The 17,416-nt window shown below is 36.2% G+C and overlaps 1 protein-coding gene across 1 annotated transcript in view; it reads right to left on the bottom strand.

Moving 5' to 3' along the window:
- The window catches only part of LOC126758843 (acetylcholine receptor subunit alpha-like), a 350,795-nt gene that overhangs the window by 77,395 nt on the left and 255,984 nt on the right, over nucleotides 1-17,416 (bottom strand). The window contains exons 3-4 of the mRNA XM_050473246.1: nucleotides 12,361-12,655; nucleotides 8,641-8,821 (exon numbers count right to left, since the gene is read on the bottom strand). Coding sequence (XP_050329203.1) covers nucleotides 8,641-8,821; nucleotides 12,361-12,655 — 476 coding nt within the window. The remainder of the gene's footprint in view (nucleotides 1-8,640; nucleotides 8,822-12,360; nucleotides 12,656-17,416) is intronic.

Raw genomic sequence — 17,416 nt, 5'->3', positions numbered from 1 at the left:
GTTTCTCGTGATTCCATTCCTGGTTAAACATTTTTCTTGGTATTTTCAATGGCAAGTTCATCTGCGAATTGAAAAGAATTGAAAATTTTAGGCATTTCCCTTTTTTTCCGCGTATAGTGTCAACCAATGTTGTTTTTTTGGCTAGCAATTTAGATGCCAGCGGTAAGCTTGTGAAAAAGTTGTTGGTTGTTATATTTCTTCCCTTCATAAGTTGTAGCACAAGAGATTCACTTAGACGCTGTGATCTTACTAGTGTCTCATCTTTTCCTAAATAAGGAAACCCATTCACAATATACTTAGTTTGAACATCAGATGCTAGCCAAAATTTTATCCCAAACTTGTCGGGTTTATTCGGCAATTTTGGGTGAATCTGCATCTGGGTTTTGTTGACAAGAGTTGTTCGTCTATTGTAATATTTTGTCCTGGTTTGTAGCATTGCATACTATTTTTGATGAATCTATCCCATACTGCTGATACTAAAGCAAATTTATCGTTTTGAAGACGTTGACTTCTCTCACTTTTTTATCAAAACGAATAAACCTCAATATTTACGTAAAATCATTTCTACTCATGCTGTTTGCAAAGAAGTTTGGTCCCCATTTTTCGTTCCATAGATATGAAATTTTTAAATTTTTTGCTTCGTATGCTCCCGTCCATATAAAACTCCAATGAAAGCTTTCAATTTTGTTGCTGTTCGGTTCCATTTTTTACCCAAAACTCGAGATGCTTCTAATTCCGTGCAAGGTCTTATATGTTCAAGCTTACGATCGTCGATTACTAAAAAAATTCGCTACATACTTGACCTTTCATAATATTTTTTGCATATCCTGTTGGACCGGATAGGTCTCTGAAGATATTATGAAGCGCTAATCTTCCAGGGCAAGACTCTTATTGTATTTTTTCCCAACAAGTTCCGTCCGCAGCAATTTCATTTTTATTATCTTGTCGTATACTTTCATTTTCATCTTCAGAACTAGAACGCACTTGCACACATCTTCTTTTACGAGAATTCAAATATTTTCAAATTCACTGTCACTTTCTGAGGAGTCCTGAATCTTTTTTTCGTCGAAAACCTCATTGTCACTATTTTCACTCTCAAAAATTTCTTCTTGGGTACCGCATACTTCAATTTCAATTTCTTGATCACTGTCAAAGAGTTCATCATCTTCAATATCAGACAATTCCATTGCTATATCGTTCAGATTTTCCAAAATTTCAGATATTTTCAAACGTTTTGTCATTTTCATGGCTTATAAAACTAAAATCACAAATAATGCTTACATAAAGATTATATTTCTAAGTTCTAAGAAACACTTTGTAGTTATACAAAACGAGCAATATTGTTGATTCGTGATCGGTAAGCAAATCGCAGCATGATTTTACATTTCAATTGGAAGCAGTCATTTTGACTGGTGCTGGTATAAGTACGCATGATACGAAATTATTTTGTATTCGTGGAATAAGAGAAAAAATGCTATTTATAATACTATTTCTTAAGTTATCGTTGGAAAAGTCAAACATTGTTGAGAGAAAAAAATGTAACATGAAGGAGAAATTTTAAAACAAAATTACCACTCCAGTCAAAATGACTGGTGTGGTAGTTCTAGTGTTAAGTAACAGCTTTAAAAGACGAAAAACAACATGAGCGGTCAGAGTTTGAAGATGAGGAACTTGAAACATTACTCGATTTGTTGTCAAACACGGAAAGATTTAGCATAATCTTTGGGAGTCACTCAAACAGTCATTTTAAGATATTTAAACGAGGCTGGTTACAATCAATAGCAAGAAAACTGGGTGTCAGAGTGAATTGGAGCCAAGAGAGGTTGAAAGACGATTTTGCATGTCAGAAATGCCGCTGAAACGCTATAATGTAATGAAGTCGATTTTGTATCGGCTGGTGATGAATAAAACGCAAAAAGTCATTTATGAAAGCTGGCCAATATTCATACTGCCGAGGTTATGCTCTGTATTTTGTGCCTTCTAGAATCGCGTGAAACTATTAATGGGAACCATTACCGACAACAACTCATAAAACTGAAGCGAGCGATTGTCGAAATAACCACCAGGATTTGTGACTAGACAAGAGACAATTAGTTTTTATAATGAAAACGATCGGCCTCATGTCGCAAGACGTATTTGGAAAACTGCGACTGGGAAGTTTTGTCTCATCCATTATGTCCCTTCTCATAACATTTGATCCGGTCGATTAAAAAAATACGAGAAGAACCCGCCGAATAATCTACCGTGACAACGTTATCGTCCCGCCATTCCAACAAAATGAGGTTAAAACAATATGCGAAACTTATGGCGGGATTAGTCTTCTTAAAATAAGGTTCATTGGATAGTCTTATGTCGAAAACTTAAGCTCTTTGTAAATAAACTAATTGGACCTTATCAGTGTGGATTTAGCTCTGTAAAATCGAGCTTGGACTAGATTCTTATAATAATTCAAACATTTTTGTCGATATCAAAGCCGCTTTCGATGCACTGACAGGAATGATTTGGTATCTCTGTGAAACTCATACTGTTAGGCTAAATGACATCGAACACAACCATCAGTTCTGTCAAAATCGGAATGGACCTTTCTGAGCGTTCGATGACGCTTTAAGCAGGGTGATTATCTAACGACTTCTTTAATATAATGCTAGTAAAAGTCGTTAATCTGAAGCACGTTACGTTGACACTATCTATTTAAAAAGAACAAAGCCACTGGGAATGATATTGACATCGTAGGCCTTAACAATAGAGCCGTCAGCACACCTTTTGAAGCCTGGAGGTCACACACAAAGATTCCTCGTGTCTTGGGAACTACATACGTCACTTTTGGCAGCTTTAATTTAAAAAAAAGAAAGACTTTACCCACCAACAAGCTAAACCTGGGTATCAAACGCAGAATAAATTTTGCGACAAGGTGCTAATTTGTGATCGATAGGCAATTGGGAAGTTTTGTGTTCTCAGTCCAAAATGATCCACAGTTTTATAGAAGACATTTTGTTAAATAAAAATGTTTTCCACACAATAACAGGTAATGTTCAAGTTATAAATATACGAATAGCAAACATAAAAAGCAAGTGTCAGACATTGAAAGAGAAAATAAAGCTTAAAGAAAATAAAAATTAAAAATTATTTAGCAAATATCTAATAATGAAGCGTTAATAACTAAAATCTAATTAAAATATTCTGCGAAAACACAACTCTACTTATTCATATAGCCTGTATTTCATGAATCAGTCTAATTTTTGTGCCACATTTTGCATTCAACTCATTTAATTATTTATGCATTACAATAACATATAGAAATATTTATTTGTACGCGTTGGTCTGCTTGCAACTTTTATGCGGATCAGGAACAATGCAAACGCAAATATTTATTCGTTGTCAGCGGTGTCATGAAGTCAGCGGTGATTTCAGCAACAAGAGCAATAGCAAAAAAAAAAAACAAAATGAAATAGCAGCAGCAACAACAACAGTGTAAAATATGAGATTGCATTTAAATTGAAGTGTCACATCTGCGCACTATAATATTCCACCTACAAACACGCAAGCGCTCGTGCCACCACCGCCACCGCCAGCACACGGGTGCACGTGGCGTATGAGTAACCTAGCGCAATGAATTTATGCAAAGCAATGCGAATGCTGTGAGTAAGGGACACAATCAAATAAGCTGGGGGCAGTAACAACTGCAGCTGATGCCAATTGCTGGCATTAACATACCGTGCATGTATAGGCTGTTGTTGGTGGTTGTTGTTGTTTTGCTGATGTTCGGTTGCTGCAAATACCTGTATGAGTGTGCAAGCGATTTATTATTTATGCACATGTTGTTGTCGTTGTTGTTGGTGACTGTTGCTGTTTTCGTTGTTGTTGTTGTCTCTACAGTTGGTGTTATTAAATTGCAAATTTAATTTCATTTGCTCCACGTGCCACACTCCTCCACCTGCCGCCAGCCTAGATGGCATAACAAGAAGTGGAAATATTTCATTACGTTTCGCTTCCACTTGCATGATTTTCCATCATCAGCACATGGCAATCCAAGGGCAGGTGAGAGAGGCAACAATAAAAAAAAAAATAAAGACAAAAATGTTGCAAGTTGTGTATAAGACGAGCGATATGCCGAAGCATTTCATTTATTTCCCGCTCCAATTGCTGCCGTACACCATTTCGGCGTTGCGCCACCACCGAAGATGCCTTTAATAACAATTTACGCCACATCAGCTCATCAGCGAGGCGGTGTCGATGCTCAGTAAGGCTTGCACTGCGAAGTCCTATGCCTCGGAAACTTTTGGCAGGCCACTATAAATGCTTCCTGTGCCACGAAATTGCTTGCCACCTGACTTTCTTCTGTGCTGTTCCAGCATCTCCGCGATTACCTCAGCTGTCGCGCCTCAACTCCGGCGCTTGTCGTGTTATGCGCTTCAATTGTCTGCAACATGAAAACCCAATTTCGATACTTGGCAGCCGTGAATGCTGCGAAATCGCATTCATAGCACTCAGCTCACTTTGGCGGCAATCACTTTTGGTCCGCCTGCTGATGCCGCGAGCTCAGCTGGCCGGTGTGCTGCTCCGCTGAAGTTGATTTTGTGCGATTGCACGTGGGTGTCTATAAATGGCGGAATTGCGCTTTTCTTTCGTTAGCGGATTTCATGGAATTGGCAGTTCAGTGGCACGCCGCACTGTAAGTGTCTTCGCACTTGCAAATAGTTGTCGTTGTTTGTGGTGTTATTGTGCACATTCCGCGATATTTAGTGGTTGCTTGGTTCTGAATATGATCAGTAAGGATTTAATTTGATTACTTATTATACATATAATTTATCATTTGAGGAAGTGGGAATTTACGGATATTCTCAAGGCCGTGGAATATATAGTAGCGAATAAAAAAAGAGGCAATAGAGGGCGTGCATGTAGTGAGAGTATTGCTCTCAAAAAAGCATTTTAAAGAATTCCATGCTAGTGCAGCAATACATCCCGCGCATTTTGACTAACGATATGGTAATGTAGTAAGGATGCTCAAAGAGAGTTTTGCGTTACATAAATATATCTCGGGTGACAGAAAAATTTAGCTCCGGAGCCACATCAAAACAATATTAATAAAAATTAGAACACTTAAACTAACAACAAAGCGATGATAAAACCAGTTTCAAATGAGCCACCCTGGGCGTCAGCTCAAGTCAACTTGTTTCCTGTGATCATTCTGCTTATGGTTCTTGAAAAATTTGGTGTTTGCTGCCCGGAATTCAGAAAAAAAAAGTGAGCTACAGCATATATCAATTAGTATTCCTGAATCTTATATCCATGTATCAATTTGTATTTAAGATGTTAGAGAAGTGTGAAGAGTTAGTGAAGATCATGAAGTTATCGAAAATTGCGAATCGTCATCTATTTGATAATTATCTTGTTGGCAACAGAGAAATTGTAGAGAATCTCATTATCTCTTATGGATCGACTCAGCACATTGTGGTTTACGTTTTGGGTATTAAGCGTGACCTGAATCTTTTCTGAAAACGGTATCGAATAGATGTCGCAAAAGTGATACTAAGCATCCTACATTCATCAAACGCATCATTACATGTGACTAGACGTGAGTTTCTGAAGACGACATCGAAACTGTCCAATAACCTAGCGAATGGTGTTCCAAAAAAGAGCCGAAACGAAAGATTGTAGATGACTAGTTATCTTAATTGTTATTCATTGACTACCAGAATGAAAGAAGGCAGTTGAAGCTATTTCTGTGTATGAGACTTTTGGAAAATATTTCTTGAAAAACATAAATTGTATTTAAAAATCTTGAATCGTGCATAATATGTAGTAACAGATTTTAAATAGACAAGGCTACACGCTAATACATAGCACCTTGTTTGAGTACATTTTCACCACAGTTAAGCTTTCATAGCTTAAATAAGTTGGTGAGTTTATATTTATGTTTATTGTTTGTTTACTACTTTTTAAGCGGTTTAAGTCGGAGATCTTAAAGATAATGCGACTAGATTGTATCTAAAAATTTTACAGCTGAAAAATGTAAAAAATTAATGCTGATCTACGACTGATTCGTTTGTATTTATTTCCATCCAAGTTTGATGTGTTTTAATTTTCAAATTCCCTAACTAAAGTGAAAATAATTTTTGCTAATTGCGAAAGTGTATAACCAAGTAAATTAACAAGTTTTTTTCGACATCTACTTTTTAGAAATCTTTGTTGAGTGTGCTATGGTGTAAATTTCAGAACTGGGAGAAAATATAATAATTTCTCTAAAACTAATACTCATAGCACAAGAGAATACTAGATAAATATTGCGTAGTAAAACCAGGGTGGACGGTTTTAACAATTTGAGTAAAATTTGATACTTCTCTTATTAGTGTCTTCTTCCTTCACACCTTCTTAAAATTAGCCAATAGGTATTTGGTACATATTTATACCCTGAACAGGGTATATTAAGTTTGTCACGAAGTTTGTAACACCCAGAAGGAAGCGTCGGAGACCCTATAAAGAATATATATAAATGATCAGTATGTTGAGCTGAGTCGATTTAGCCATGTCCGTCTGTCTGTCTGTCCATCTGTCCGTCCGTCTGTCTGTATATATACGAACTAGTCCCTCAGTTTTTAAGATATCCTTTTGAAATTTTGCAAACGTCATTTTCTCTTCAAGAAGCTGCTCATTTGTCGGAACGACCGATATCGGACCACTATAACATATAGCTGCCATATAAACTGAACGATCGGAATCAAGTTCTTGTATGGAAAACTTTCACATTTGACAATGTATCTTCACCAAATTTGGTATAAATTATTTTCTAAGGCACCAATGTAATCTGTGAAGGGTATTTTAGCTTCGGTGCAGCCGAAATTAACGTTTTTCCTTGTTTTTGTTTTGTAATATCTATCCGAAAAGCTGGTTTGATCTGTTTTGGGTCAAAATATATTGAAGTTGATAGGTAAGAATTTGTTTGCCACGATAGTTAGCTTAGATTAAAATCTTCTTGACAAAAATGTTATAATGGACCCGTTTAAGATTTTTCTAATAGACATTCAGTTTTAAATAAAGATGAGTTGCTTTTGAAGGAATATTTTCAGAATGAAGGTTTTGAGAGAGGCATTTCGGCCATTTCCGAACCGCATTTCAACTATAAATAGAAGTAAAATATTTTCTTAAACATTATCCTTGTGTATGCCATTTCAATTCAATCAACCTCTGGAACATTAATCTGTTCCAAACTTCGTGAAGTTATCCTGTTAAATAAAAAAGGTTTCGACACAAGAACCTGATTTTGAATGGTTCGACAAATGACAGGTTCTTAGGGAGAAAAGAGTAGGCAAAGTTTTAGATCAATATTCAAAAAATGAGGAACTATTGCGCGTGTTTACATACGGACATGATGAATTCGACTCAGTTCACCACGTTGATTTATAAATATATTTTATAGGGTCTCCGACGTATCCTCCTGGGTGTTACAAACGATGAGGCAAACTTAATATATCTTGTTCAGAGTATAAAAATTACGAATATTTTAAAGAAGCAACTACTTTCGAACATGAGGGTGCATGAAAGTGGATTTTTTTAGTATTTCTAAACGTATGGGGATCTATAGTAATATTTTGGAGTTATTGAATAGTGAAGTAAACAAAATAAATATCTGACTCTTTCTTATTTTCACTTAAAGTTTTGAAAGCTTGAAATGTGTTCTGCTGTACATTATCTCTATAAAGCCAATCGGATTCGATTTTACCGATAGTTTCAGCAAGAACTCAAAACAGCATAGATATTTAACTAAAACGGTTTGAAAATAGGTTTGAAACTTTTGCTGCTATCGACAGAAAATATTTGAAAATATTGTAATATTTGAAGCAGTTAAGATAATTTTCAAATTCCGGATTCTTTTAGTTTAGATATTTTTGGAGTAGAGTTGATAATGAGCATTAAACAGAAATCCGAGCAAAATATTATCAAATAAGCGCCAAATATCAAGGGTTTCAGAAAGTCGTTAGGCTGAGTAATTGGAAAGCTTTAAATAAAATTTTTTTTGGAAAATATTTCATCGTAAAACTGATTATAAGCAATTAAAAAAAAACTGCACAACGTTTTAAAAGTGCTTTCTTGAAATGTATTTTGGAACAGCGTTTGCTGCATATAAAAACATTGAACAATCTACATACCACCTACATCGAGTTGATAAAAATAATTTAACAAAACATAAATTAATAGCCACGCAAATCTGCACGCGCTTCCATTAAAATTTCCAGATGTAAAAACTTTATTCTAAACTAATCGAAAATCCCCAGCTTTTCTACTCTTAAACAAACTTCAAACGAACATGAAACAAGCAATTAACGATTCGAGTCAATTAAACATTTGATTGAGTTCAGTTTACTCAGACGAATGAGGTTGCAAACGGAAAACGTGTAAATTGCATAAAAAAATAAAAGAAAACCGTAAAAGACGCACACACAACTCCAGATGAAGTGCTGAGTTTACAGAACCTGAGTTAACTACATATATAACTCCTTATATACCCGTATATGTAGGAATATGTATGTACAAAGGTATATAAATGTATGTGGGGCAAAACATAAAATAGCATAAAAACCGGTAAAAATCCAATAAGTAAATCCAATCGTACTCGTGGCTAAATTTCAATTACAAACTCACCTGAAAGCCATCATATGTCCAGCTGCCGAATTTCATCACACACGTCTGTTCGTCGAATGGAAAGTACTCGACATCGATTTCGCAGGAGCTCTTATAAATCGCCGGTGGCCGCCACTCGACGCGCCCCGTATAGTTGAGAGTGGCCTTTGTGGCCAACGTCACTTCGAAATTGCCATCGGCGCTGTGGCGGAGCGGAGCAGCAGAGTGGTGGTGTTGCGGTGCCGGTGGCGATGGTGGATAAAGATTGCAAAGAAAAAATGTGAAAAAGAAAAGAAGTAGTTAGCATCGGACACGGTGAATTATTGCAAAAAACTGATTTGGCTGACTCGAGGAGGGCACAAAGGTATTGTATAGTTATGTATGTGTAAGTATATTTTTGGTAGAAGATTTTTGTATGTATTGTATGTTTGGTTGTAGAATAAAAAAAGATTAAAGAAGATTGAACACAATTAAAAATTTGCAAATAATATATTAATATATATAGTATATAGTAGTGCAATAATTATTCAATCTAAATAATTGTAGGATAATTTTACAAAGGCTCACTTTCTTGATCCACGCTGTATAGTTAACTGTCGTTATAAAGACATATTATAAGATTAATTGAGGATTTATAGGAAACGTGGAGGTAAAATATGTGAAAATAGTGAGGCGATAACTAAAATTTAGGTCTAGATAATTAAAGCAAAAACTAAAGTTTTCTATTGGAATGACCGTGGTTCACTAAGAAGCATGTTACAAGATGTCTGAGAGATGAAAGTAAGATGTTGTTATTGTTACTTGAGTTGAAAAGAAGTAATTTAATTTTTCACCGAAATCAAATAACGGGTTTCCATGAGATCGGACCACAGAGAAAGAGTTAGATTAGTTGGTTTTATCGGGCATGCAAAGTGGTAGTTAGAGTCATGCGGAGATTGTAATTTCGAAGTTGATTTCTAATTTAAACTGCTATAAAGCACTAAACTGTTAGATTCGCGAGGCAACTAAAAGCTCTTTTTATGCTACAGGTGGTTGTTGAACTCTAAGAACGCCTTTTACTGGGTGGTAGCTTCACTATGAACAGCGTTCAGTGCTTCTCTAAAGATTGATACGTTTGTAGTCTGGGAGGTTAGGAGAAAGGGACTCCAAATAAAGATATGTGTGATCCAAGCAGAGATCCTGTTTTTGACGGATTACGCGTGAGTCGTGTCAAGCTGTCATGTTATTTTTGTTCAGTATCGTTTGACATTACTTTCCGGGATAGACTTACGCTTGAACAACGTTTACAAATCGTTCAACTTTATTAGGGAAATTCACGTTCTGTAAAGAATGTGTTTGGCGCACTTCGCTCAACTTATGGTCAACAGGACGATTACTACTGTGAGTGCTATTCGAAACCCATCATGAGACTCGGCATTCGATTCGGCGCCGCTCGCAGCTACTCGGACTGACGTATGGAATGACTTGTCGCATTTTAGGGTGAGATCTTAAGGGGTTACCTAGGTTTACGGGTTTCAAAAAATATAATTTTTTTATTGTCTTAATAAAAAACACTTCTAGAATATTGTCCTAAATTTTTAAGTTAATCCGAGTAACAGTTTCGGAGATACAACCTTGAGAACTTGTAGCTTAGCTAGACTAAGTGCGCCGTTTTAAACGCATTTTTCTCAAAATTGTTTTTGAAATCGGTTGGCGAAGTTTTCTCAACCAATCTTCATGAAATTTTACATAGTTCTTTGAGATACAATTCTTAAAGACTTCAATGAAGATTTTTTTTCGATTACAGCTATTTGAAGAAATATGTCGCGAAATTTTCATTTCTTGTAAAAAAGTCTGACAAAAATCCAATTTTCAGTTTTTTTCCTTCGTTCAAGTTCTAAGTTAAGGTATTAACTAAAATAACGTATTTTTTCACTTCAGATGATGCTGAAAGGAGTTATCCTGCTAACGCGGGCGCATCTTTTTCCGATGGGTCACTGAAAATGGCGTAATAATGGCCGAGTTTAAAATATTTTTTCCAAAAATTTCAGAATTTCTTTCCGCTGGACTTCCCCAAGTGGCATCACTTCGCTCAATGGACTTTTGAAAAGTTCCAAGAAGATTTTCGAGCCAAATTTTGTTCAGCGGTGAGGCCCATTTCTGGCTCAATGGGTTTGTAAACAAGCGAAATTGTCGCATTAAAGACGAAAACCAACCTGAAGAGATTCAAGAGCTGCCATTACAACCAGATAACACAACGGTTGGTGAGGTTTGTGGGACGGTAGAATCATCGGTTCATATTTCTTCAAAAATGATGCTGGTGAGAACGTAACCGTCAGTGGCAAATTTGACCACGCCAAACCGCCTATTTGATACCCGAAATGGAAGCTCGTGATCTAAGGGCGACATTTGATTTTAGCTAGACGGCGCCACTTCCCACACACCGCATCAATTAATGGAATTATTGAGAGAACACTTCGGCGAGCAGATAATTTCACGTTTTGGGCGGTCGATTGGCCACCACCACGTCGTGTGATATCGAGCCATTAGACCTCTTTTTTGTGGTGATATGTAAAGTATTAAGTCTATGCGGACATTCCCGCTTGGATTCAGGCTTTGGAGCAAAATATCACGCATGTCATTCGCCAGTTATCAGTTGAAATGCTTGAACGAGTCATCGAAAATTGGACTCAATGGATGGACCATCTAAGATGTTACCGCGGCCAAAATTTTAGAGATAATCTTCAAAAAATAAATTACAAGGAATGTTCTTTCAAATGATATAAGCAATCTCCACTAAACTTGAAGTTTCTGTTGCTTTTTCTTTAAAAAATTTGCGAACCTCGAAGTGGATGACTTCTTATATTAAGTGAGTTTCAACATATTTCGATTAAAATACATATGTACGTGCTAAAATATGCTGCGGCATATAAAATTGCACCGAAAGAGGACGGGATTGTTCTTCTCATCGAATTTTTTTAGTGATTCTTAACAGTCTGGGAGTGTCGGAGATATGGATATTAAACCGATTAAATAACGGATAAGAAATAGTGAAAGTTTTGAAACAACCTTTATGTACAAAACTATTTCAGACCTATATTCGCAATTATGCATGCAATTCAAAATGAGAGTGATAAATAGTTCAGACTTAAAATCTTTGACTTGGAAAAATGTTTTGCATTTGCATATATGTATGTACTTAACTGGAAATACTTAAGCCAGCAGAAATCATTTGCATATGTGTGTATGTGTTTGCATGAGTTTGCATAAAATGAGAAACGGAAATGTGAAATTTCATAGAATATTTGCCAAAATAAAGGAAACAATAAATAAAATTGTAAGACACGCTTCGGATGAAATAAATCAAAAAACCGCAGTGATGAGTAAAAGAGGCGATGACAATGACAGCATAGCAACAGCAGCAGCAGTGGTAGCGGCACTGCTAGTGAAAAGACTAGCAACAACAACAGGAAGAGAGTGAGTACACAAAAAGCTAGAAGTTCCGCATGTCAGCGCTCTTTTCGAGTCATAGCCGGATTTTTAACGGAACAGCAACAACAATTAATTTTTTTACTGCTAGTTTTGCAACACGCGTTGTTGCTTGTCGCTCACTCATGCTGCTGATGATGCGGCTGATGATTGTGATATATGGGAATTTGATGTGGTGATATTTCACTGACTGAGCGCGCTGACTTTGCGCTGAGTGTGTGTGTGTGTGTGTGTGCGTGTGTTGTGGTTTTTTATTAATGCCAAACTACTTACTTATTATATAACACAATATCCGGCCGCCATATATGATCCGAGGGTACATGCAACATTTCAACACCGCCATACTCTTTCGGCTCCCATTGGAGTTTGTAATCGTACCAGGTTTGTTCCACCCACAAATTGGTTGTCATGATTTGATTTTTCAAATTGACATCAATCAATTGTGATAGCTTCAATTTGATGCGTACAGTTAGAGCGTCAGTCACATTGACAACGGGACGCACCAATTTGTTATAGTTGCTGAGGAGATCGTCGTAGAGGCGCTTAGCATCGGGATTCGATGTGCTGCCTAGAAAAAACACACACAAAGAGAAGAGAAAAGCAATAAAAGTAATGAGAGAATGCACAAGAAGAGTGAGTGCACAAAAAGTGACTAGAAATTTTTTGTTAATACGGAACTGACAAAAAAAAAAATAACATCCACACCCAAACACACCCTTTCACACACTCATATGCTACAAAGAGCAAACATTTGTAATCAATAATCCATGTTCTGTTCGTAGAAGGTTCTCTGCAATTGGTCGCGTGACAAATGACAGGCCAAATTGTATTGATTGCATAAGGTTATTCGGCGAAACTTGGCCTTTATGTAAAACAACTCGGAAAGTCACAGCGCGTGAAGACAACGACTTTCCATACCAAAACTATGCAGATAAAATAAATTAAATGTGAGAAATAATATTATATAATACATACATATGTACAAACCGCAAAAATTGCTGTGGCAAATAAATCTGCAAAGCTTTTGTGTTTGTGTGCGTCAATTTGGTTGGATTGGCAAATACTTAATATAAAACGCTTAATTTTCTTTGATTTTACGTCCACACAGCAATATTTTACGAGCGTTTTATCTTAATTAATAGCTAGCAGTTAATTAGGGCTTAGAAGCAGATGGTGCATATGTCTAAAAAGCAAGAGATTGAACGCGGTAATATTTCATAAAATGCCGTTATTAATATTAGGCGATTTCGAGCGACACGATACGGATTTGTGCACGAATTGTCTCAATAAAGTCTATGATTTATATTGCACAATTTATTCGAAAATTATGGCAAAAATCACGAAAATGGAGGAGTAGCAAAAGCACAAGTGATAAAAGCTTTTCTTGATAAGGACAAACAAACCAAGCTAAACGACTAACACTGAGAGAATAAAAGTAAGTTAATGAAGTTTTGACTGGAAAGCAAGCACCGGAACTCGGAAAATCTTTATTAAACATTTTTTTAATATTTTCAGGTCAACTTACACATATATGACGCAACTAGAATAAAACCTATATGATTTCTAGTTAGCCCTAATTTTCAAAAGGCGTGTATAAATTTGGCAGCTGTTGGATTCTTAGTTTGTGAATTGTCATTTTGAGCGAAGCAACGTTTGTTATTGTGAAATAAATTCATAAAAAGGAATGATTAAATATTTTTGAAGGAAAAAAATACAGTTGAAGCAAAAACTTGGCTAGATGACGAGCTTCCAGACACTACTCCAGAAAAATCAACCATCAAAGGCTTTGTATGCCATGTTTAGACGTGTTGAAATGAGCACCGAAGATAGTGAAAGCAATGGACGCCCAGAAATGGTTGTTACCGACGAAAACATCAAAAAAGTCTACAAAATAATTTTGGATAAGCATAAAGTGAAGCTTGTCGAGATAGCAAGTACTCTGAGGATGTCAACTGAACGTGAACATCATATCATTCACGAATATTTGATTATGAGAAAACTCCTTGCAAAGTGGGTGCCGCGCGAGTTCACTTTTTACCAAAAACAACGACGAGTTGATGATTCGGAGCAGTTTTTGGAGATGTTCAAGCGTAATAAAACCGAGTTTTTGCATCCATATGTGATAATGGATGAAACACTGTACCTATTCCTGTTTTAGGATCTCAACAGAATGCACGCTGGAAAAAATGTTCGTCGAATGTCTGTGATGAGGACTATTTTGAAGCAAAGAACAAATCATACAACAAAAATAGAGACGAGAAGTTGGAGGTTCACTATAATCAATGTATCACCTTTGAAGGGAACTATGCTGAATAAAATGATGAATTATGCAAATAAATATGTTTTATTGACCTGTAATTTATCTATCCACCGTATTCACAGTAAGTCATTTAATTTAAACAGTTGTTTTAGGAGCTATAGATTTCCTAGAGGAATAATTACTAAAACGTCTTATATTTGCTTGAATTTTATTTTCTTTGGTATTTCACAGAGCAAGTTATTCTCTAGAATCACGTTTTAGAACCCAAGATATTTATGGCCATTCCTGCATTAAATAAATGTTAACGATTCTATTGTAAAAAAATTTTCGGCCACAAGCCACCTTTCTGAATTAAGGGCATTGTAAATAAAAAAATTGGGAACAAACTTGAAGAATCTCCTTAGAGTTTTGAGGGTCGAATAATAATAAGATATAGGTCTGTTGATCGACCATCTATGTTATGTAATTCGATTCCGTTGATTAGTGGATTACGTCTAATAATTTTTCTATGACGATGAATCAGCTATGACTGATAAAAGATTAGTACCAAAGTTGTTATTGGTATGGTACGGCTAACCCGGAAAAGGATGTTTAACAATTGATCGAAAGTATAAAAAATAAATATAAAAAACCTAGAACTTCGTTATTTGATTTTTTCACGTAAATTGTAAGATTATATCAAAAAAGAGTTAATATAAGAGTTGGAGAAGATCCTTTTATCACCACTACTTGCCATTTAATTTGTATACTATTGCACAGGAGATGTAGGACTCAGTCCACGATGATTCAGAATCTCATAACTGGTGATAAATCATGGGTTTATGATCCAAGACCGAAAAAGCTAGGTTGAATGTCAAGGTTTTGCATCAGTTTTCTTCGATTGCAGGGGTGTCGCGGATCATGAGTTCTTGCCAAAGGGTGGTGCGGTGAATAAAAATGTTACCGATTAGTAAAAAATATCACCCTTTTGGGAGAAAATTTGGCCAAAAATAATATATTAGTGATGCCGATGCCAGCGTATTACCCAAACTTGGCCCCTTGTGACTTGTATGTTTCCAAAACTAAAGATTGAGGGAATAAAAACTGCATCGAAGAAGGAGCTAAACAAGATCGTGAAAAAGGACTTTGTTGACTTTTCATAGAAAATATTTGTATTTATGAATCTGATAAGTTCTTTACTTAGAGCACAAAATAATCTTATTCCATACTCATGCATGGAAATAATAACAATACTAAACAAGTAAGGAAGGGGTAAGTTCGGGTGTCACCGAACATTTTATACTCTCGCATGATAAAGTGATAATCGAGATTTCATTATCCGTCATTTACATATTTTTCAAATGCCGTATTTGTGTAAAATTTTATTCCGCTATCATCATTGGTTCCTAATGTATATATTATTCAGAGAAGGCATCAGATGGAATTCAAAATAGCGTTATATTGGATAGAATTTGTGCGTTTGAGTAAGAAAATATTATATACCGAATTTCATTGAAATCGGTGGAGTAGTTCCTAAGATATGGTTTTTGGTCCATAAGTGGGCAACGCCATGCCCATTTTCAATTTTTAAAAAGCCTGGGTGCAACTTCCTTCTGCCATTTCTTCCGTAAAATTTAGTGTTTCTGACGTTTTTTGTTAGTCGGTTAACGCACTTTTAGTGATTTTCAACATAACCTTTGTATGGTTATTATCCGATTTCTTCCATTTTTGAACTGTATATGGAAATGCCTGAAGGAAACGACTCTATAGAGTTTGGTTGACATAGCTATAGTAGTTTCCGAGATGGTACAAAAAACTTAGTAGGGGCGGGGCCACGTCCACTTTTCCAAAAAAATGCGTCCAAATATGCCCCTCACTAATGCGATCCTTTGTGCCAAATTTCACTTTAATATCTTTATTTGTGGCTTAGTTTTGACACTTTATAGGTTTTCGGTTTTCGCCATTTTGTGGGCGTGGCAGTGGGCCGATTTTGCCCATATTCGAACTTAACCTTCTTATGGAGCCAAGAAATACATGTACCAAGTTTCATCATGATATCTCAATTTTTACACAAGTTACAGCTTGCATGGACAGACGGACGGACGGACAGACAGACATCCGGATTTCAAATCTACTCGTCACCCTGATCACTTTGGTATATATAACTCTATATCTGACTCTTTTAGTTTTAGGACTTACAAACAACCGTTATGTGAACAAAACTATAATACTCTCCTTAGCAACTTTGTTGCGAGAGTATAACAAAAACTGCGAAATAATCACCATAATATACATATGTAGATGCAAAGAGCTCATCTGTGAAACACTTATTCATTGCCTCCAACTCCGCTAAGTCCTATATTTCACTCCAATTGTTAGAATGCTAATATCCTAGTCAGGCTATTTCAACAGCACAAACAAATAGTGATAGCACAATGATAATCAAAATTAATACGGCATAGCATAGGTATCAATAACATTTACGAGTAAATCACCGAATATTGCTCATACGCCGCGTTGCACCGAAATCATGACGAAGCAAATTCGAATTGAAATGAATAAAGACTTGTATATAGATATGCGCCGATATGAATAAATGATTTGTAATATAATGAATTTTATAGGCCGCGCACATTTCGAAGAAAGCAAACAAAGACGAAGACGAAATAAATTGAAACGAACCAAAGTTAAACGAAACGGTCTTAAATGCTGGCAACAGCTACACAAGCACACATAGTGGTTGCTTAGCAAACATTCTTGGGTGGTTTGGGTATAAGCGTGTGAAATGCGCCGTAAAAATATGCACATCAGCAGATCATTAAGTTGTTGGGTAATTAAATGTGTCATCACTGCCGACAGTTAGAGCGCCAGCATAAGAGCGAGTGTTGGTGCTGATGTTGATGGCGATTGACACGTGGTTGAATGCTTGCTGGGGGGTTTGCTCAACCGACTGTGTCGATGAAATGGCGGCCTTATTACCACTCCTACACCTACAAATATTCATTTGCTCCAGTTTATCTGCCTGGTAGGCAGACATTATTTATTTTATTTGGTATTTGGGATTTATGTGCGAGACCATTAGTCAGAGCG

Source organism: Bactrocera neohumeralis, chromosome 5, assembly GCF_024586455.1.
Source record: "Bactrocera neohumeralis isolate Rockhampton chromosome 5, APGP_CSIRO_Bneo_wtdbg2-racon-allhic-juicebox.fasta_v2, whole genome shotgun sequence".
NCBI classification, from domain to species: domain Eukaryota; kingdom Metazoa; phylum Arthropoda; class Insecta; order Diptera; family Tephritidae; genus Bactrocera; species Bactrocera neohumeralis.
Note: the sequence above shows the minus strand (reverse complement) of the source record. Positions and strands in the feature narration are given on the sequence as shown.